The sequence below is a fragment of the Pseudoliparis swirei genome, chromosome 6 (assembly GCF_029220125.1).
Source record: "Pseudoliparis swirei isolate HS2019 ecotype Mariana Trench chromosome 6, NWPU_hadal_v1, whole genome shotgun sequence".
Taxonomy (NCBI): domain Eukaryota; kingdom Metazoa; phylum Chordata; class Actinopteri; order Perciformes; family Liparidae; genus Pseudoliparis; species Pseudoliparis swirei.
In genome coordinates, this window is record NC_079393.1 from 15,530,324 (window position 1) to 15,554,004 (window position 23,681).

Consider the following 23,681-nt stretch of genomic DNA (forward strand, 5'->3'; position numbering starts at 1 on the left):
CACATATAGAGACTTTTGTTTGTATGTGGCAAAATAAATTACACTGGAATATAATTTTACACCGTGACACTGAATTAGTAGGGACAATACTTTGATGCAGTTCATGTTTTAATTATAAATGTATTACATAATATAACAAACATATATCTCTGTGGTGGAGATATCCTGGGCAACATCTCAGATCTTGCCTCAGCCTTCACTATCCCCCTTGCTCCGTTTCGTGAGGAATACTCGGAAGCTTCTGGTTAACATTTATTGAGACCAGTGCTGTCCCATATTGAAATGGGGGGTTTCTAATGCTATAAGCGCCCAGAAGCTGCTGGGATTTGCCTGGTCATTGGATCCTGAGAAGGGGAGGTTCACCCGTGAGACAAGGCTGAGGCGTTGCAGTGATACTTCCACCAGTCTAAACTTCACAGTGCAAACAAGGAGAAAACCAACAATGAAAAAAATTAAAAAAAACGTTGATGATAAGCTCACTGGTTCCAGTGGGTGGCCGGACCCCAGTAAGTTTCTAAAAAGATTACACTGCTCCCCCTTAGCTATTTAGATTGTGCTTTGTTGATTAGAAAATAAGACAAATAAAACCCTTCACTAAACTTGTTTGACCTAATGTGTAAATCTGTTACACGTTGCATTTTGCATCTTTATTCGTGGTAAACTTACACAACCATCTAACTAGGTATTCACTACAGCTTTGTTTCTTCTAGGCCAGTCTGTGCAAGTCCAGACTGTACACGTCGTCTTAAGTGTTTGTGATTGTATTTATATGGGAACAGTAATACAAGCTGGAAAATAACCATCATCACAGTAAAATCAAGCAATTGTGATACTTTTTCTCAAAATGCAAATAGAAATGTTAATGCAAAGCTCACAGGTTATACACAGGCTATTTTTTTTACGCGTGTGTTTATATATACATATATATGCATGTATAAACACACACACATACATATGTTTATATATAAACATTCTCCTGCTTCTTTACAAAATAATAACAGTGACTGTATTTCCACCTATAGGAAATACAGTAGGATCTAATAAATGTCTGTAGTTCTCAAGATTTCCAGGAGATGGCACCATATTATTGAGTCTAACAGCTCAAGAATGCTGTAACTAAGATAGTCCTAAAGCAAACACAAATATCCAGTTAAAAGTTAAGTTATTTTTTGGCACATTTTTCCTTTGTGTAGATTGTTCCTCATTGGATCACCTCATACAGCACATCCAAAACTCAGAAACTGAAGGTCTGAAAAAGGAAAAAGGAGTGCTGCGACAGAGTGGAGGGTAAGCAGCGCCAATGCCATCTGGGATGGGTGTACAAAACAGTGACACTGCATAAGCCGTACCTACACAGTTACAAGGTGAGCTGTGGTGGTCTTGCAATAAAAAATGTAACAATGCTTTCGTTCAATACCCTGTGGTGATCTGTCTCTCTCCCTCCCTTTGGGCAGAGCAGTCCACTTCTCTTTGTGTGTACGTAACTCTGTACAAAACAAGAATGCAGGGCAATGATGTTCAATATACAGAAGATTAATGAATGTGTGCATTTATCTGTTTGTGTGTGTTTGTGTGACACAGCCACTGCCGAGACTCTCTGATGGTAATACAGTAAGGCCGGAGTGCACGAGCTCCAAAGATGTAAACCCTAACGATCAGCCAAACACACACACATGCGTCCCCATTTCCTCTCTCTCAAACAAATACACAAAGAAAACGGAAAAACAAACAAGCATTTGCGAACACGCAAACAAACAACACACGCACACACACACACACACACACACACACACACACACACCTTGGACAATGGGTGGCTTTTATGTTAGCACCTTGTCACCTTGTTTGGTGCAAATCTTCCCCTAGTTCAGAGTTCAGAGTTCAAAGTTCAAGAGTTCATAGAAAGAATAAAATCTGCTCACCTTTTCCACAGGTGGTTAACTATGTATATATGCCAAACATTCATATATAGATCTATATACTTTTAGTTTTTCAAAAATTTATATGAAATCTATCATATTTACATTGCTTGTGATTTTTAAAAAAAGACAGTTTTTGTAGATTAACAAGTGTAAGTATGTTTCGAATGGACAGGTTATTCATTTTTTTCTGTCTCTTTTTCTGAGTGAAAGATCAAAGTATCATGTTCCACACGCTACAAAATCTACCCACAGTGTCCGAGGGTAACAAATCAACAGAGAGAAAAAAGGAAGAAAAAAAGAACAATGAACACAAATCTCCAGACGAGTCTGACGACGTTCCGTAACACTGGAGTCAGAAGTAAAATAATCAGTGAGGTCACAGTGAGGCAGTGAGCGCTATTCCCACAACCCAGATACTACGTCAAATTCACCACCCGTTCTTAGAAACTGCGAGCATCAAAGAAAGAGAAGAAAAGAATTGCACACAACTCCTCGCCTCGGCGCACTGACTGGATGCTGCAGATGTTCAGTTTGTTGTTAGTGGTAATAGAGATTACTTGGCTGTTAGAGAAAAGCTATGAATAAAATGCTTTTTGTTGCGTGAATAAAACTCACTGTTTCTCACTGCCAGCAGAAGCTACTCATGAGTACAATTGTAGATTTTGTATTATTAAAGGAAAATTCAATTGGTATTTTTACAACCTGGTTCTTATTTTTAGAGTTCCTCCTGCCGCCGTTTATGATGACATATGACTTACTAAGAAAATCGCAGAGACAGAGGGAAGCAGCGATGCACACTGCTAGGTTGTAAAAAAATATATTTTCTTTAAGACCTTACTGAGGCATTCCCATCCCCACAGCCTGATACACTACAGACATGTTTCCTGTTTCAGAAGGGCACATCCTTTATGTCGAGCTCATTTACGCCTGTGTATGGCACGTTTCTCTTGGTTATACTAAAACTAGATTTATTTCAAGCCTTATTTGGTCAGTTTTACACCATTTTCTGGTTTCCTTCTGCAGCAAGAAATAAATAAGAAGGATTTCTTCTAGATTCTATGATAATTTATTTATCTACTGGTGATAAGAAACATCCCAGTGTTTCCTTCTTTCACAACAACAGACCTTGTGCAGCCTGGTCGGAGAAGCGCCGTCAGGGATGGAAACCTTGCTAGCTTTGAAAAACGTTTCAGACTGTGGTGGCGTAACATTGTTCTTACAGATTCGAATTTAAATGAAGTTAATAAACAGCCAACTCCATGCTCGTGCCCTGAGTGATAGACAGGCAAAAGATGAAGCGCCTCTTTACCAGCTAGCTGTGTCGTTAGGTGGTCCTTACTGTATGTTGTTGTGGATCACCTTGGGTCAGAACCACGTCAGGGCTGGGATGGGTGTCACCTGGGGTCTCAGCCTCACATTACGGGATGCCCTTTAGTATGAAGGAAGACCATGAGAAAATAAAAACAAACATCCACCTTTCTGTCCAAGACATGATGCAACCGGTCATGCTACGGTTCAAGAAGGGTGACCAGAAGGAAAACTGTATACCTGACAAAAAACAAACAAAAAATCTATATCTATATAACTCTTTTTTTATTTCAAATATATATATATATATATAATATATTAATATAATTGGTAGAAATGAGTAATCTATTGGTGGAATACATTTTAAAGATTTCTCTCTGCCTTCTATACTAAAAAAACAAAACAGGCGCAGATTAATTTATTACATTTTCTCTTTGCAATAATGTCTTTTCTTCTGAAAGCTATATTTAAATACATGTATATCACATTATATAATACCTATATATAATATTCCCTTTGGAAAACCAAAACACTGATTTTGAAAAAAGCCACGAGTGTTGGTTAAACATTCTCCAAATATAATAGATCGCACAGTCTGGGTACCAAGGCGGAGAGGTTTTCTCCCGTGGTTTACTTGGTGGAGCTCCACCTCTGGGCTCGAGAGGCTTAGGTTTAAAAACAACAGCAGGTTTAGCGAAGACACACATTGTCAGAGCCGTGTCAGCACTATGTCCGTAGTCCTATGTTCGTCATTGTTGATCTCTGTATAAATACTTTGAAAGGCAACTGAGCTTTCCGCTTGGAACAAAGATTCTTCCTCCTCCTTTACTCAAACTGCAAAAGGTTATTAGAGGCCTAATAGATGGAGGGATAGAGGTAGAGAGGAGAGGAAGGGACAGTGAGAGAGAAAGTGTGAGTGTTACTAGGGAAACTAGTGAAGCTTCCACAAATCAAATACTTTAATTGGAGCTCATGCGATTCTCCTCTGCAAAGAAAGACCACAGCCCATTTTAAGGTCTGATCTAATTGGCTGCAGGCAAGGAGGTGGGCGGACACTAAGGGCCAAGTCGAGGGGGACACGTGTTGACTGCCCCTCTTCAGTGCAGTGCCAAGTGCAGGGTATTAACGGGAACAGGAGGTGTCGCTGATGTATTTGTGATGCAGAACATAAAAGCAGCCAGAGTAAAAAAGAAGCGCTCCCTATCTTTCCTCTTTCATCAACTCTACATCTTGCCCGTTCTATCTTTGTCTTTCTCTACATCTGTTGCAGTGTCTCAGGGCAGGGGTCAGCTCTCCAGCAGCATTTTCAGTGCTCGTTCAATGTTCATGCGGTGTCCGACTCGAGTCACTCCCAGCTCAGCGAAGTCCTCCTTGGTTAACGCTGGGAGGTGAGAGCCTTCGATCTCATGTTCCTGGAACCCTGCTCTGTGCTCCCCCAGATGTATGCTCTCCAGCCAGTCTCCCACGTCGTATATATTCCAGAGGTGGAGGGGTTTCTGATGGAAGGGCCTGAGGGCTAAAAGTGGTGACCCCAGTCCAGGGGAATGGGAAGGTGATGTGGACGGGGAGCGAGAGCGGGAACGGGCACTGGAGCTCCTCATTACAAAGCGCACCTCTTTAGGCTCTTGGGGGAGGCTCAGGCTCGAGGATTTGAGGATGGTTTGCGGCGGTGTCGTCGGTGAGGTGGGTCGGCCAAAGCCAGAGAATCGTCCAAGAGGGTCGCCCCGATCAGGTGAGCCCGATCCTGGGCTTTGGGTACGTCGGGCGACAGGGTAACGGCTGCCAGGGCGAATGGTGAACGTGGTGCCGTAACTTCTCTGAGAAATGGTATGGAGCTCGCCTAAGCTGCTGAAAAGTCTGGTGGAGACAGAGACAACAAGGGTTTCAGGAATGTTAGCAAAGGAAATGAAAGTGAACAAAGTAAAAGCAATGAGGAAGAAGAAAAAGAGATCAAGCGTCGGGTTATCAGTATTGACCGGTGTATGTTTTTCTAAAGGTTAAGTTAGTGTAGGCTTGAGGTTAATGACTGTTAGACAGACCAAGCTGGTCTCACATCACAGCAGCAAGCTGGACAATCTGAGAGTAGTTATAGTTTTAGATAACATATCTATGTTCCATAAGACTTGGCATCACTATTTCAAATAAAACATGAACTATGCAACGGATTATATGGTAGCATTTGATCATAATATGTCTACATTTTTCACAGGTCCATCTGACTATTACTGAAAGTATTTTTCCTCTAATAAATTCAATCAAAACCTACTTCCTGTCATACGATGTGCTTTCCTAAAGCGAGAACTGTGACCCATCAACAGCAACGATCTTAGAACCAGAGTATCAAACACAAATCTTGTTTTACATTGAAACTGCAGTAAGCGAGCACTGACTTCATATTTACAACACACACGCACGCGTGCACGCCCACACACACATTTACTGTCAAAAAATATTACATAGAGCACATTTGCTTTGTTAAATTATGTTTATGAGATATAGTGTAGAAATAAAACAGGTGACATTAATCACATCTGTTGAAGGCCACGTGAAGATACAACAAGCTGCATCTTTTCCCAAAGGCCTGCTCCGAAGTACAGCTAACACTTAATTAAATGCAGTACACAAGTATGCAACGCGGTGGTTTTTGGGAATCTCAGTTTCCAACCAACCTAATCTTACCATCTGCAGCATGAAGGGGAAGAATTTAGGAATTATTGCCTGATTGTGATCGTACAGTCCCAATCTGACAATCATTCCTAGCCGGTAAGAGTCTGATGGCTATGAACAGCTATTCCAGTATCTTCCACAAGTACAACTTTATCTTCATTTTTACACTTCACCCTCATTTGAAAACTAATAACATAAATTTGCGAAACAGTTTAAAAATGGTGAATTAGTATGCTACTGATCTAATGGAGGAAAAGATGGTCAGAAAGGAGAAGCGGGATGGATTAGATCGATTTTGTCTGGCTTGGTGCAAGCAGGGAGAAGCAGAAAGAAGAGGTCTACATTTGATAAGAGATGATGCAATGCTGTCTGTTTTATTCATGCATGTTAAGTGAGGGTCTTGTGTACAGGTGTGCCACATGTTTTCCCTCGACTCCATGTGTTTAGAAACTTTGATGTCGACTAAAGAGTGTGATGAAATAAAGGTAGCAAGGAGGCGCATGGCTGGAAAAATGACCAGACTACAGGGAGCCGACGGATATGAGATGAGCTCCATGCGCACTTACAGTGTCCTGCCCTCCTGGACGCACAGTCACTTCTAGACCAATCAGATCAGAGCAGCAGGGCGGAGCATGCAAGGTGAGCAGAGAGAGAGAGCAATGGGAGAGAATGTTAGCATCACTCCATGAGACGCAGCCTGCCAACCAACGATTGTCTGCTTCAGCCAACTCTGCTGTCTTTGACATGAGTTGTGTGTGCATCTGACTGTGTGAGTGTTGCTGCGGCCATGCATTTGAATGTGATGGTGTTATTGATGTATAAGCATGACAAAGACAGCAGAGTAGGCTTTGCCACTGGAAGGTCTGACCAGTGGGCTACATGAGAGCAATGAGCACACTATTCACATATCAAACATGGCACAAACAAAAGAAAAACAAACAAATAAAATGCAGGCACATGTCCCTTGACTTTTGTGGTTGATTGACATGGATATCAGTTGTATCTGAGGAATGGGTGTTTTCTAATCAAGGCACACAGAAAAAAATATATATATTATTATCATATATATATATATATTCTATCTCGTTTAAAAAAACGTACAGTGTCCAATAAGCAAGACAGTCAGGGACCATGGCCATCCTCAACACAATCACTGAAAAACAAAACAAAGTTATGCAAATTACATAAAAAGAAAGAACAGATAACCAAAAGGCACAGATGAGATAACATGATAACCACATGTGTCTAAACCACCCAACACTATGATACACTGCATGGGAACGAGGTGTTTTTAGAGACAAAAAAAATGAGACAAAATACGGCAGCATGTGGTTTTTGACGGGTTTGGTATGTGACCCACCGTGCGGTAGGGAATGGAGTAACAAGAACGTTACGGGGGATGGGATGCCGATGCAACATGTCAACTACTAAAGAGGGGATCAGGAAAAACAAAGAGAAAAAACGCGAGAGAGAGAGAAATAATGGTGTGCATGATATTTTTGGTCACAGCTGAGGACTATCAACTGTTGGGAGGAGTTTTCTGGGGATGAATTTGAATGCATAATCTTATATAGGATATGATGAGCCCAATCACGAGTGAGTGTTATATGATATGTTGTGTTTGATATCATGGTCCCCTGTTCCATCCAGGGATCACGATGTTGTTGAGCTACGGACCAACGATTGACGGCTGAATTTGGCTCAATGTCATAATGGTGACTCTATATTTCATTGTATGGTATACCAGGCATTGCATTGTCCTAAGTAAAAGGGATGGATGAGCTCTTCAACAAAAAGTATTGTGGTATTCGTAATAGCCGTACACTACTGGTGAAGGGACGGGACTGTAAACATGTAGATCATGTTTTTAGAATGCAGAGTAGACGATGCTGACACAATTGTTTTCATTTAAAATACATGACATTGCTACATTGGGGGCTGGAGGTAAATTCCACATCAAACATGCCCAGAAGCAACAAACACAAGTAGAGGACAAGTGTTACACAATTCTGGCAAGCTCCCATGTTAGTCATAATGACCACTAGCCCTGTGGGGTCAAATCACTGTCAGTATCTGCCAGCACAAATGAGAGCTTGTGTAGAACTTGCAAGCGGTCGCGCACGCAAATGACCTTCGCGAGCGTTTTTACATCAGTCAGCGCAGAATAGAAAACTCATGCCTGCAAGGAAAAAAACATGCTGTGCGGAGCGTCCCCTGGCGCACGACTTCTATCACTGCTCTTCTGCACCCAGAGCTTTAATCTCAGTGATTCGACCCCATACAGCCCTTCTACTGATCAATTATTGCAATACTTTGATGGCCAGTAATTAATTTAGTTAACAGCTAGACGGAAACACAGTAGTGTGAGTTGGTAAGCTCCTCCTGCCAATGTTCATATGACTGCAAATGAGTTAATGCTTACAGTAAATCTTAGACTGTCTAATATCTTTTAGCGCCTCATAATCAGCAGTGAAATATAGTGAACATGAAAGTAAATTGTTTCACCCTCCTTATTCATACAAACAGAAATGAGGAAAAGAGAAGAAGAAAGGAGAGGAGCGACGCTTTAAAAAACATCATCTGAAGAGTGCCCGAAAGATACGATCTGAGATCTCGATTAATACGTTACTGTGAATGAAGCCACATTAGATTTAACATCAATTAGTGTCACTTTCATGGTAGAGTAAAACTGTAGGTCTTGATGTATCGATGAATTGTAAATACTTTAATGGTACTGACCAAAGGGTGCAGCTCATCTTGCGGGGGACAATAACAGATCTTTTTATTGTAGTGGCAGATTGCTTTGTTGTCTCTCTCTCTCTATCTATCACCTCTTAGATATGCACCACAACACCATCTGGGAAAGCAGACAGAACCTGTTCACATGGACGCTGTGGGAGCAAGAGAGGGAGGAGCAAGAGAGAAGGAGGGATGAGGGGCAAACACTCTATCAATAATTATGACTGAATAAGACGACATCGCTCTATCTTTTCTGGGTCAGATCTCCGTTTGTGGGGTGGAGCTCTGGTCATTTAATTGAATTATTCCAAGTTTCTGTTTAATAAAAGACATTTGTGTTTCGACATTGAACTTGTTTTCTCTAAGGGAGATTGGAAAGCTTAATTTCCATCACACAATGGACAACCAACAATTGGCAGCATTTGTTCTTACAACTAAATCCTGAGTGGATCGAAACAGAAGATATTTATTTGACAGTGGCACCTTCGAATTTTTGGCAAGGTCCAGATGTCTGTTAGTCGCATCATTAACATGGCTGTTAATGCCGAGACCATGAGGGGATGGTTCTCATGACACACCATTATAGTCCAGTCATGTTCAAATACTTCTGGAATTACATCCTTAAATCTTTGAGGTTTTCACTGATATTATGGTAGGATGGGGGCGATGATAAGAAGAAACGTTTCTGGTCTTATCAAAGTTATATCAGGGTTTTAAGGATGTATTATGTATGATTTGAACAAAGACTTGGAAAAAGCTCAAGGAAAAGTTGGAAAACTCGCTACTAACCGGGTCAAAGGTCAGAACCCAACAGAGTGTGTGTGAGATGAGGGGAGGCTTTTAGGTGTGCATGCCTCCAAGCCATGCTACCTTGTTTGCACCAACATATAATATTCTACTATTAACATACACACCCACCCACCCACCCACACACGCACACACAGTTGTAACTATGGAAAGGAACAATTTAGACCCAAGCCTAGAGGCATACATTGTAGTGCTACTGTATCTCTAAAACCAATTATGTGTATTTAAACACAGTATGACCCAAATATGTTATATTCTTTTTTAAATACATTTTAATACAACAAATCTTTAAGTGATTGAATCAGGTGATGCAAACAAGGTAACATATGGTACATGGAATACAATGTATATAAAGGTTGTTATCTTTCAATGAGATTAGTTGAACGGCTTGTTCAGAAAATAATATTTAAAAAAAGCTTCAGTTTACCCTAGGGGTTATAACCTTAAGGTTTAGCCTCTTCGGTGTCATCACATCTGCAGGAATATAAAGGACTTTGTTGTAGCTTCAGGTATGGTGTGAAAACAAGAAACCCACAGATAACAGACAAAACAGCATTGAGCTTCAGATGCTTCAGATAACCGATAGTCGCTGTGTGAGAACCACATTTGTGTTTTCCTCTTCTCTGCTTTCAGTTTGCTTTTTACTTACTGATGTTGCAACTTACTGTGTAACCCCTGGAAAGGTACAGGACAAAATATACAATGTTGGTACACTAACATTGACAGTGAAACTAATGCCAGCAATGCTGGTGACCTCTGATCTCATTACCGCTTACCATCACAGTGGACTGGATTAAATATGGATTAATTTGCACGTTTTAAAATGTGAGCAAAATCGAATCACGCAGAGATATAAAACTTGAGGCTGCCCTCTTTGACTCAGCCTCAAGCTTTCCCTCTTTCAAGAGAAATTTTATCAGATGCAAGACTAAAATAGACTCAACATTTTCATTAAATAAAATATGTTTCCGTTAGATAATAAATGAATGCCTCTAGAAAAAAGAGTTACATTTTGGTAAAAACGAGAGAAAATGTGTGACATTCTTATCATTTAATTTGTGCTGGCCACTGGACTTTTGATTGATCTCTGTCTCTGGCACCATCTGAGTAAAAAAACAACTTGAAATCATTACTTAAAAAAAAAAAAAAACATTTGTTCTGGCACTCAGAGTTTAAAGCAGTTTTGTAGTAAATGTACCTAGCTTTTCTCTTACCTGGCACCTGCCACAGGTGACTTCCTTCCCGGATCAAATGATGCTCCCATTGGTTCCTCTCCTAGTGACCTAGTGTCTTTATTTAGCTGCTGCAGTCGTGAACTGAGCTCCCCCATAACAGATGGTTTTGCTGCCTCATCTAAACCCAGCCCCAGTCCCAGTCCACCAAGATTGCCCAAACTCCCAATACCTAGCCCCACCCCTGGTCCACGAGTCTCCACTGGGTCCCCCCACAGCTTGGACCTCCGCTGGAAGAGGTATCGTGGCTTGGAAGAGGCTAGTCCAGTCACTGAGGCTGAACCACCTGCAGGCAGCCCAGCTCCTCCGGCTGCAGCAGCGGCCAGAGCAGCAACCTGTTGTTGTGACAGCAGCTCGCTGTCAGAGCTCTGCTTCAGCAGAGGGTCCCTGAAGGTGACAGGGCCTTTACTGCCTCCTATTTGGGACTTGAGTCGTGGCTTAGGAGGCACTGGCGGCTTGTCGAGCACAAACGTCTGCCCGTCGGCAAAGGAGGTGTGCGTGGTGTGTGTTTCAGCAGGCTCGCAGCTTTCTGAGGACAATGTGGATATGCTGGAGACCGTGGAGACCGTGCTGGTGGTCTCGAGATGGTGGTCTCGCTCTCTGTCACTGGAGCTACGCGTGTCAGCCTCTTCCACGCCTGAGTCAGCCGCAGAGCCAGACTCGCCCACCGGCGGGGGCTCGAGAGGGTCAGAGGGCTTCCCTGAGACGGCTGCTGCACTGGGTAGAGGCGCCGGTTGGGTTGGCTGAGGCTGCGTGGGTGGCAAAGTCGGGGTTGTTGGGGTAGAGGGAGTTTTGGTTGTTGGTGTTGTTGGGGTGGTGGGAGAGGAGGCCAGTTTACTTGGGGACACTTGGGTTGCCTGTGCCTGTGCCAGCAGCCCGTTCGCAAACTCATTTGGTGGTGGAACAACTCCAATCTTACGTAGATCCTCCCTAGTTTCCTCATCACTGGAGGACAACATTGCAGGGGGCAGGGTCACTGTGTACGGATCCACATCCTCCTCAGAGCTTCCCTGAGCCAGGCCTTTTTCTTGGGCTGGACTGGCAGGACGCTGAGTTTGAGGCTGGGCCTGGAGCTGGGAGACCGTCGGACTGGGAGATTTAGCCCGTGGACTTGGAGATTTGTTGGGCTCCATAGATGTAGGGGCATGGGTCTGCTCTAGTTCTGGAACCACCCCGACAGCCTGGCCGTTACTGGTAGCATGGACTATGATAAGCTCTGCGGTTTTCTGCTGCGACGTATCCATAATACTCATCAACATACTTTTTTTATCCTCTAGTCTCTTCTCCTCCTTCCTCTCCTCTACTCTGGCCTCCATCTCCTTTCTGAATGATAAAGGTGATGGTGATGTAGCCCACTGTGGTTTTGTGGTGTGGGGAACTAAAATAGATGCCGGGGAGGATCCAACTCCGTATCCCGCTGCCTTGGCGCTTTTAGGAGAAAAGGGGGGAGTTGCGGGTGCCCCTTCACCATGTAGAGACTCTTTGGTCTGAGGGTCAATAAACAAGGTCCGCTCCTGTTTAGTCCTAGGCTCTGGGCTGCCAGTTGGGGACTGGCTCTGGGAGGTCAGTGCTCTCTCCCTTGCGGCCAGCGCAAGAGCCAGTGGAGAGTTGGGGTCGAGGGGCTTTCCTGTGAGCGGATGGATAAAAGTGGTCCCGCTAGGGGAGGGGCTCAGGGCCAAGGCTGAGGGAGGCAGATGTCCCAGCTCTCTGGTGAGCAATCGTTCATCAATGGAGTGAGACTGAGTCAGAGAGGGGGAGTCAGAGCTGGTGGACCCCTCCATGGTCCCGACAGATAGGAAGACAGTGGATTTCCTCCCTTCTTCTAGGCGCCGCTCACGGTCTTTTACTGCTCCAGCTATTGCAGCGGCGAAGGGGCCCTTACCCTGAGACATTATCTCTCCCTGGGCACGGATACGCTCTCGCTCAGCCATCAGCTGCTGCTGGTAGTAGTCTGCACGGCTGGTGTGTGTGTGTCCATGGGTATATGGGTGTCGTCCTGAGGGTGAGCTCTCTCTGGAGTGGGCAGCAGCTAAGGCCATACTCGCTTTTTCTTGTGCATCTTCCACCTGCAAAAAGACCAAAAAGAAAATATGTCAAAGTTAGTAGGTCTTTAAATCTAAAGTGAAGAACAAACAACAGAAGACTATCCCCGACATGTAACCTACCTGCAGTTGTTTAACCAAGGGACTTTTCTTCCTCTGGGGCTTAGTGGGTGTGTACAGTCCAATGCTAAATTGTCCCACATTGGCATAAGGGTTGTCAATAACCCGACCCTTTCTTTTCATTCGCTCAGGTGGAGTAGCAGCAGAAGGGCGGGGAATTTCTGTAGGTTCTACAGGTAGATGCGAAGAATCCTGGAGGATGATCATGGAGCGGGCTTTCTTCTGTCTCTCTATGTGTGTGGCCTGCCGCTGAGTGGCCTCGTAAGGCAGGTCCAAGGAGGAGGGTTTAAAGCTGGAGCGTCCTCCAGGCTCATGGCCCTGACTCTGGGTCCTAGATGGGGGAGGAGGGGGACAGAAGGCTGGGGGGGAACCAGTGTCTAGGTAGTAGGGAGGAAGAGGAGGTGCTGTCTGTGGTGGTGGAGGGATGGGATGGGGCTGTGAGTGCTCCCGGAGGCTGTCTGTCATAGAGGAGCTGCGGGGGAATCTGTGCTCGCCTGCAAGGGCAGACAGCCGATCCTCCTCAGTGGCACCTGATGACGGAGGGAAGAGCACAGATCTTCTGGTGACAGGGAGTAAGCTCATGAAATTGGACCATTTTATACCAGCCTAGCAGGTCCACAGCTGCACCCTGAAAAATATACTGCAATGCATCTATCTGTAAATCTGTTAACTCACATACAAAATAAAAAAACGAATTGTTTTTTAAATTTATATTAACAATTAATTGAACATTAAATAGTGTATTTGAGAACAAGGAAAAGCTGTTTAATAAAACAGAATTAATAATGTATGTGTATATGTACTTTTGAAATAGGGTCTGTACTAGTGCATAACTATTTCTGAAAATATCCAATTAAATGTCTACATGCTATTCTTTGTGGGTGCAATAATGCAATTTTACAATAAAGAATGAAGGCTCTTATCTTCTTTACATGTCAATATATTTCCTCTAAGCATACTGCACATAAGATACACTATCATTCACCTTATTTGAATATGTACAGGATGGGTGATTGTTTTACCAAAAGACTTGGTCCTGGACATCCCCTTTGGTAGTGGTATGTGACCTCTCTCAATGCCGGGGTGAAGGCCTCCATGAAGAGTCATCCCTTGTCTCTCAAACAGTGACTGCAGCACAACAAAACACAGAATTTACTCTGTTAAGAAACACAGTTTGAATGAATAATGTCTTCATCTTTCCATGAGCAACTATATTTGTGCAGTGTACCAATAAAAACTTCCGACACTGTTTACAAAATACCAACAACAAAGTAACACAACGCATTCGTGTGTACATGTGTGCAGTGTTTTTATAGCACAGTGTGTTATTCATCATGTTGAGTTGTACGTTTGCCAACATTGTATATGCCGTCTGCCAGGGCACTCACACTGATCTCTGCTGGTGTTATTCTCCTGCTGGTAGGCCTTTGTTTGACAGTAGCTGCTCTGTAATCTGCCTCCGAGGGCTGAGAACGCAAGATAGACTCCTGGGATGCCAACATCTCATCTAGTCTCTCTGTTGAGAAGGAAATGAGCCAGAACTAAATACTGTTAGACTGTGTCATCATTTCTGGCATTGCTAACACAGTAGGGATTAAACATTGTGATTAAAAAGGCATCTCCAAAATGTATCTCGCCGCTAAAATGTAAGCCATGGCTTTGTACTAAATCTCAATACAAGTTCACTGTGTTTCCTGGATGACCACTAGGGAGAGAGCAATACGCATGGAAAGGGACAAAAGGTGAAGAAAGAGGCTCAATATATTTCAAGTGTTCTGCTCTTCGGCTCTAAATCCACGCTGCTTAAATTAATGCGCCAGTGATAAATTATCTTTTTGATGTTCAGAGAGGTGTCAATGAGACCCTAAGACTCACCTCCTCTTCTCCTCCGAGCAGAAGCTTGGTGGGAAAAAGAAAGTGTCAGCAAAAGAGGGGAAATGACGAGAACAAGACAACAGAAGAATTGACTACTCTAAAAGTTAGGAGACACACCAAGTTGTGCATGCCAGCTATCTGGCACTCACCTAGTTCTTCCAGCTCAGCGGTCATGGACTTAGAACGCAGCGTCAGGGTGGTGCTGGGAGCTCTCTTGGGTGGTGGGGGAGCTGTGGAAAAAAGGCATGGTGTTGAAGATGAAGTTGAGGGGGATGAAGATCCTTTGGATTTGCGGCTCAGTGCCCTCCGGGCGTCCCCCAGACGGCCAACCCATCCTGTCTTCACTGCTTTGATCTGGTCAAATTCAGACGAACTGGCCAACTTGCATTTAGCCAGGACCTTGTTCAGGCTCCGGCTGGAGCTCGACTTCTTCATGTTTTGCTCTCTGTTGGTCCAACAGAGTGTCAATTTGTGAGTCCGTCTCCAAGACTTTCCGTTTTCTAGTCTTTGTGCAGAAAGAATGTGCCTCTATTGAAGAGCCCACAGGCAGTAAATGTCCAGCTCAGTCCAGTCTGTAACATCCCGAGCTTTCTGAATCCTCCCATTACACACAGAACAATATCGTTTGTCTGCCACCATTGGCAGAATGATTGTGGCAAGGAGAGGGAGAAAGTTGTCCATCTTACTTTTAATATGCTGTCTGTCTGGCTTACACACACATGCATATCCTCCCACATGCGGGACCACATGCAGATATAGAAAAAACTCGGCTGTGGGCTTACGGACGAAGAGATGAAAGTAAATTCAACAGCTAAGGAGAATGATGCGGTGCAGCTTTATACCCAAAAGCCCATCGGAGCCACCCTATCCTACTACACACACACACACACACGGCAACTGGGCTGTTATCGTCTCACTCAAAGTGGTAAAACACATCTAATATAGATCAGCTCCAAATGCAAACGATAGTTACAGGTTTAAATACTTTAAAATCAGGTCACATTAAACACTGTAATCAACCAAATGAAAAATAAGGCGGTTGTGTATTTTAAGCATGTTAAGTCTGCAGTAACGACGTAATGCCATGCAGTCAGACACAGATTATGAAGCCACATACAGCAGCATGCTACAACAAACCCAAGTTGATTATCAATCAGCTCACTCCATCCGAGATCGACCAGCTGGCACTCAATGCACTAGTGTAGAGCGATAGATCTCTAAAATCCCACGGGTGCCCCAGCGCCTTCCTCAAGCCTAACTATCCTGCTGTCGTCGGCAGCTGCAGATCTAGTGTGCGAACACCATTCTGGGTACAATCCAAATCAAACATCTTCTTTTCCTCACCAGTCTGCACATTCTGGTACAGTAGCAGGGAGCAGAGGAGATGGAAGAGGACGGAGAAAGAGAGAGGAACAGAGTCAGAGGGAGAGAGAGATGCTTTCGCTGTAGTGTAATGCTTAATTCAAACATGCAGTGTAGTCACCATGGCAACGGTGGCAGTAGTGAGGCCTCGCATGGTGCAGTGAGTGTGTGTTTGCCTGCAACTCTCTGTGTGTGAGTGCATGTCAGAGCATGCTTCTGTGTATTTCTGCAAAGGGGCGGTACAATATGCAGAGTAATCCCAGCGGAGGAGCAGTGTGGCAGTAAAAAAATAAAAGAACAAAGACATTTAGGAGAGGTTTGGAACAGGAGTGAAGAATACTGCATCAAGCTGTTTGCACTGACTGAATTTGTCTGTCTGTCTTTTCATTGATTTAAATAAAGGAATCTTACCAGCCATTGTCTTTTGAGTCTACCTCATTCGTTCTAAACCTGCCAAACATCTGTGGACTCAGCATCTTACAAACAAGCTGGGATAAGCAAAGACAATGACTTGGGAAGCTCAAGGCACTCCACATGAATGCAATTACGCCAACATTCTTATATGGTAGAAGACAACAACCACAAATGCCTTAATATACTGGTTGCAGGTAAAAGAATTGATTGTGTTAAAAGAATAGACATTTTTGCTCTCACACTGACAGATGAGAAGACTAAAACAAGGGGAAACAGCGAGGCTGGCTCTGGCCAAAGATAACACACTCTACCTACCAGCACCTCGAAGGCTCTTTAATTAACACATTCCTATTTGTTTAATCGATAAAAAAGGGGATTTCTTTGTCAGAACCAATAACTGAGAGTGGAGACCCAGAGTTTCTGCTGGTTGGCTGGCAACTTCAAGTGACAGTCTGGCACATAATCCCTTGTAACATATTGTCCTTTGCTAAACTAACTCGCTGCTGGCTGTGGCTTCATATCAGACAGACCAGATGAGAGTGGCAGTTATTGTCTCATCTAAGAATGCTTTCCAAAATGTACAACCTATTTCACACACACACACACACACACACACACACACACACACACACACACACACACACACACACACACACACACACACACACACACACACACACACACACACACACACACACACACACACACACACACACACACACACACACACACACGCCTGAGGTCATAGTACCATAACTGTGTGGGAGCTGCGTAATGGTGAGCTTTGGTTGATATGGAAACCACATGAATTTACAGCAGAGAAACGTGGTGGAAATCACCTTGACTACAGAAAACACATATTTCCAAGTCCTCTGCTCATGAAACCAACTTACATGTCTCCATTACAATTATAGAATTCATGATCAAATAACTGAGACATCCTATAAAAAGATACGTGTGAATCTACAATCCCTTCAAGCACCCAATAAACTGTAAGTTATTGTGATATAGTTAGTTAAATTATAGTGATGATATGATTATATGCCTCTGTGAAAACACATTTCACATAGTATTGTGGCATTCCCTTTTGTGACTTCTAAGATTTGAAGTTACATTCTCAATATAACATTTACTACAGTTGAAATGTAATATTGAATGTAACACAGAGGAGCTTATCCTTTGGTCTTTACCTTTCTTGCGAACAACTTCCTCAGACTCAGGTTTGCGTGTCACAGACACCACCTTCATCAGCAGCCTGTTTCCCCCCTGCCGGATCAAGGACACCACCTGCTTATGGCCCACTTTTACTACATTTACCCCGTTTACCTGAGACAACACACGCACAAAGACAGAATGAGATACAACGACATAAGTGCAACCATTTTACAATTCTTCAAACAATTACCAAATGATGTTACATTCAGGTGGAATACTTCACAATTGTCTTTTATTTTTCAAGAAGGATCCAATTCATAAAAAAACAACAACAAAAAACATTACAGCTTTGCAGTTGTATACCTCCACCAACAAGTCAAGTTGTAGTTTACATTTGTGTCTGTCCAAAATGTAAGCACTTCTTATTTGATCCTAATACACATTTGTATACAATTGTCATAATTAGTATGATTTTTGTGAGATTACAGCGACCTTGGTGAGATCAAATTGACTGTATGGAGGAACAAAGGATTTTTGTAGCTTTACATAGAAGCTGCACATATTTACACATTTGTACAAACCCTCTTTGAACAACTCCACCATAGGGGGTACATAATCCTGCTGTTGTTTGGGTGTCTGTTCAAGGCCATCGCCGTCTGTTCACTAATGCAATACAGCAGGTACACATGAAGAGGAAGCAAGTGAAGTGTCTTTAATTACCTCAATGAGGAAGTCTCCTGTCCTCAGACTAGCCCGCCAGGCCACTCCCTCCACGTCCACAGACTCCAGGTACTGAAGGGCAGGAAACGCTGGGGTGGGGGAGAACTCCTCGATGGGCGTCTCGGCTGAGATGAAGCACAGAGAGAAAACCCTCTCAGAACAGTTTAGAGAAATATATTGCTTCCTTTGATTCCTTTTTGCTTTTCAAGTAAATGAGACTGCCAATGACCACAAAACGATCACAAACAGAACGTGCATGATATGCTCCAAACAACATTTGGAAAAATGTTGCTTGCTGGTTAAAATATGCTATATATTTGAATTTATTTAGAGGCAATTATATATTTTTATATAATAACTTAAAGAATCCATTTACACTGCTTAGTTCTACTGCTTAATACTGATGTATCATATCCTGGTCAGGTTAATAGTTAGTGCACTGCTGCTGCCTGCTGCACCTGAACGATGGTGTTGGTGTTGATCGTGTCTCAACAAAATAGACAGGAACACATTGCACAAGCACACTTTGCTAAGTGAGTATGGTGCCACCACAAACTCCATTTCTTCTTGGAACGAATCCAAAGAAATCACTGACACATGCGAGTTCTCAGAGGACCACTAAGTGAACGTGTGTGTTTGTGTGAGTGTGTGCTCCAGGGTACTGGGGGGTAAAAGACAGAGTGAGTAAAAGAGCGAAGGGTGAGCCAAGATCCATGGTAGTGAGTGATGGAGCAGTAAACCACACTCAGACTCCCGCCATGGTGCCTGAGAGGGGTTGCCATGGTAACCAGCGTGAGCAGGGAGCTAGCGCGTGTATGTATAAAATGAAATTGTGGTGCTAGAGATGAGTAGAGAGAAGACATCGGTTCAAATGCGGAAGGTATGAAAGCGATGGAATACAAACATTTACAGAGGATAATGTACGGAAAGAATATGAAGCAGGTGGAGGAGAGCAGAGACGACCCAAAACAAGGACAGTCTGAGTAAAGATGAGAGAAATAAGAGAGGAGTGTGTCTGTCCCTAGTAAAGCTGAACGCCATGTGTGGGGAACAGATGGGACAGCTAGCCGACAGCTCTGCCAAAGATGCCACCAAAGGGACTACACACATGCTCTCACAAACACACACACACATGTACACACACACACACGCTCATGTACACACACACACACACAAGCTGAGTGTTGACCGAAGTGTGGTGTTGTTGACTCAAAGTAACAATACTGACTCAGTGACTCAGATCAACAAACTATCTCTCGCATCAAAAACTCTCAAGTTGAAAACAGCTTGGTAGAGGGAATGTTAATGTTTTGGCAAAGGTGTGTGTTTTTGTGTGTGTGTGTGTGTGTGTGTGTGGGGGGGGGGGGGGGGGTTGGTTGGTCTCACCTTTGGCTCCCCGCAGCACAAAACCAAACCCCTCATTTTCTTTCTTCTGTAAAACAGCATTCTTCTCCTCTATGATATAGTCACTGTAGAGGAGAGAGCATAGGGAGAGCGAGTATGAATCCAACACCATCCTCACACAACCATGGAGAAGGGGCGTGAGGGAGGGCAGCAGAGTAAAGAGGGTGGGTCGGGGTTATTGACAAATGGGAGGAGATGGAGGCGCACACACACAAACACACACTTGTACTTCCTTTTATATTAACCAATCAAGTGAAAAGCCAAGCAAGCAACCACAGCTCAGGATTACAAGTGGTTGTAACAGTATTTTGAGAAATAAAGAGCCACACTCACACATATAGAAGGACAGAGAGTGAGAGAGAATGAACAGGAGAGAGAGAGAGAGAGAGAGAGAGAGAGAGAGAGAGAGAGTCCTCTTGATTGAAGTATCTTTGGGATAAAACCTAAGAGTGAATCAATCTTCTGGCTGATCCTTCCGATGAGTCTGCAGAGGCAGAGGGTGTGGAGACTTCTACTAAACATCTGACAGAGATGTCTGAGATGCAATATTATCCCCTGATTAATGAAAGAGGGAATAGGAGGCACGAGTAAGTGAGCACTTCATCACTGGCTGATTTCCCTGAGTGTTGAGGGGTGGAGGCTTTTAGGTGGTGTTAACCTGTGCTGCTCTGCTCCTCTGTGTCCAACGCCTGTGAGCCCAAACCAAAGCCGAGTTAGTAAAGCAGTCTTCAGCAGCAAAGTGAATATCATGGCTGGATGTGTTTAGAAGAAATATTCATCACAGGGATTTCTCATCAAACTAACTGTTTAGGTAAGAGGCATGTACGAATTGTAATGGTTTTAATCTACATTTAGATGGTGAAAGATGTAGGTAGAGCTCAAATCTAAAGGCATTTAAGACATGTGTAATGTAAAATAATCAAATGTATCTGTCAAATATAAAAGGTGGCAGCACCTGAAGTGTAGATGACTAAAATTCAATAAACCTGAGCGTAAACATTTACACTCACACCACACTTCATCTCAACTCAGGGGCCTGCTGGCAGTGTACAGCCTGAACACCTTGACAAAAGCCAGTAGATTAGTCGTATTTGAATTTCAGCAGCATCAGTCATCCTACCTCCCAGCCGAGGCAGATGTTGTGCTGGTGTTCAGGCTGCAACTCAGTCGGCGGCTGCAGTCTCAATTAGTTACACTGCACTCTCCCAGATTTACCAGGGGAACACAGAGCTCCTGCTTCTGGAGCCACAACAAACCTTTCTGCAGAAGTTAGGTCAACGGTTTGGTTTCATAAAAACCTTTCCATTCACTTTCGCAACAAATATTCTGCACAGAATACAGTGTCGGTTAATCCATCTCAGCTCTATGCCCCAACATGCCGCATTAATGCTCACTGTCTCTATCCGCCTGGAACTCATTACAGAAGTCTCTGCTGTAGGACCCATCATTTAAAACTGTAAATGTTACCTCAATGATAAACCTGTCCTTGAGTATTCGTGATTCTTTAATAATCATCAGACTGCAGTTGGATATACATCTACTTTTATTCGGACATTAGTATGTTGCATTTACCCCATACAGCCTCAGTGTCATCGCTGTAATCTGATTAGTTTGCAGTGTTCAACTTTTAGTCTGGCAGCTCTGGAGCACCAGGCATTTACGACATTTTGGATTTCCCCAGTTATCAACTAAACTACATTGGGTTATACACGCCACACCGTCACAGGCGGGGGTCACTGTGGTCATTTTATATTCTTCTGTACATTTAATATGTTTCAATTCTTCCACTACGTTGATTGTTGTCTATTCTTTCTCGTTATTGTCCCATGTTGCTCCACCCGCCATGACAAATTCCTTGTATGTGAAAATATACTTGGCAATAAAAGGTTCTGATTCTGATAATTCTACAAACCTAGAGCCCTGGTTACAGAGATGACATGTAATCCAACTAAAACCCAGAATGCAAGACGTTTGCATCGTAACAAAAGCACATGTAGCTTGCTATTCCACTCTCAGATGACACATCTGATTCAGAAGAGGTCAAACTGACCCTCTACACCAGGGGTCGGGAACCTATGGCTCGCGAGCCATATATGGCTCTTCCGGTCATGGCATATGGCTCCCAGACAATTTTGAGTTGAGAAAAAAAATCTCCGCCCGCCACCCTGTAATCTTCTCTATCGCGCCAGATTACAGAAGAAGTAATGTAAGGTCCCTTTTCTTAAATACGTCTTTGTTCTTTTGTTAAACTAAACGTCTGTTATTGATCGTATCTAACCAGCAGCATGTCACTCTGTCTCTACGTGTCGAGTTAACACTTCTCGGCTCTCCGTCTCGCACGCTGCAGAGCTCCGATGCCGGCGTGTGCGCGCATCGGGGCGGAGCAAAGAAATAGTCACCTGCACCCCCCCGCCCCGTAGCATCATGCAGCACCAGAAGTGGCATTAAAATTATACGTTAAAAATACTATATGGCTCTCAATGAAATATATTTGGAAATATTTGGCTTTTATGGCTCTCCCAGTCAAAAAGGTTCCTGACCCCTGCTCTACACCCTGCATCCCAGCTTGAGACAGAGAGGGCACCAAGAAGAAGAAAGACATGGACCATCAGGCTGAAAAAGAACATCCTGGCAGTAAATCATATAAATATGAAGCACAGAAGAATTCATGTGCCCACATGCACAGTGCACATACAGACACAGACAAAGTGGGAAACAGAGTTACGCAATACAATTCAATGTGCACTTTACAATTAGAACTGAGTGCACTAACAGCCGTGTGCCTTTAGATGGCAGCAGCTCCATAGCGCTCTGCGTCTCACATGGACTCTGTGACCACTGTTCAGCCAATACAGTGTGTGCAGTTCAGTTTACACCAACACACACGGCCTGCACATTTCAGTTGCATACTAGCTCAAGAAAAGAGGCAATACCTGTATGAGGTGAAGTTGTCGTAAGATCCCACAGTGTAGTGTCTGAACAGTCTCTTAGTGCGGTCCTCCCGGGTCTCTGCAAAACAGATGAAAGCCCTTTTTAATTGAATTGATATATGTGTTCATACTATGATGAACAGTGTATTTAACTTAAAAAGTCAGCACTTCTTAAATTGGATTTAGAAAGGACAGTGTATTCTTTGGTTAAGGTTCAGTCCTGCTTGTGACTTCACGCAAATCCACAACATTCTGTAAATGTCCAGGCTGTTTCTGCCACAGCTCTTTGAATGTTAGCGTGAAAAAGTCATAACAAATCTAATTTAAGTTAGTTCAGAAAGAAATTAAGCTACCACATACAAGTAATTATCATTAACATGCTTCATTTATCATAAGCTAACAGAGTATAATCGTTCCATGGTAATTGTTTTGTCTTTGAAACAATAAAATAATTGCATAATTCTCTCTTGAATGGGTTTCTTTCAAAATGGGCAAATGCACTAAAACGGTGACGGTGATGAGCTCAGTTAAAGTGTGATTGTGTGTGTGTGTGTGTGTGTCTGTGTGTGCATGTGGTTTCTGTCAGCATGTGGGTGGACTTATCCTATGGGAGTACTGATAGAGATCGATGCCCTCTCACCATCCCAATAATACACACTGCACCTCCACGAAGCAGCAATCTGCTGACTACACACCCCAACAACCTTTCAGGCCACACAGAAACTCTTAATTGGGCGGAGCTGAGAGAGCGAGGGGCGTCCTGGTGACGTGAGACACATGGCATGAAGCCACAAGTCTAGCTTGTGACCTTGGTCACATGTCCCCTCTGCTTCTCCGTTTCCTGTCACGTTTGCTGTCTGCTATCTAATATCGGCAATTCCTCAAGCTGTTTGACATGTCTTGTATAAGTGTGTATGAGAAAGAAAGAGCCACGTAAGGAGTGAGCAGAGAAAGAGATCAAAGCAAGTGGGCACACTAGAAGTG

At 43.5% G+C, this 23,681-nt stretch overlaps 1 protein-coding gene across 19 annotated transcripts in view; it reads right to left on the reverse strand.

Annotated features, from left to right (window-relative positions):
• Positions 1–3,261: 3,261 nt before the first annotated feature.
• Positions 3,262–23,681, reverse strand: part of shank3a (SH3 and multiple ankyrin repeat domains 3a) — a 175,741-nt gene continuing 155,321 nt past the window's right edge. For 5 of the 19 annotated variants that reach the window (XM_056416032.1, XM_056416034.1, XM_056416031.1 and 2 more), the window contains 11 exons: positions 22,701–22,776; positions 19,750–19,832; positions 18,364–18,488; positions 17,679–17,814; positions 14,862–14,942; positions 14,713–14,736; positions 14,226–14,353; positions 13,860–13,965; positions 12,841–13,367; positions 10,658–12,741; positions 3,262–5,087 (listed from right to left, as the gene is read on the reverse strand). In XM_056416032.1, the coding sequence (XP_056272007.1) occupies positions 4,517–5,087; positions 10,658–12,741; positions 12,841–13,367; positions 13,860–13,965; positions 14,226–14,353; positions 14,713–14,736; positions 14,862–14,942; positions 17,679–17,814; positions 18,364–18,488; positions 19,750–19,832; positions 22,701–22,776 (3,941 nt within the window). In that variant the 3' untranslated portion in view covers positions 3,262–4,516. Of the gene's footprint in view, positions 5,088–6,463; positions 7,051–8,636; positions 8,789–9,597; positions 10,119–10,657; positions 12,742–12,840; positions 13,368–13,859; positions 13,966–14,225; positions 14,354–14,712; positions 14,737–14,861; positions 14,943–17,678; positions 17,815–18,363; positions 18,489–19,749; positions 19,833–22,700; positions 22,777–23,681 lie in introns of those variants that run through there. The other 14 variants (XM_056416036.1, XM_056416035.1, XR_008831989.1 and 11 more) reach the window with 13 other exon arrangements.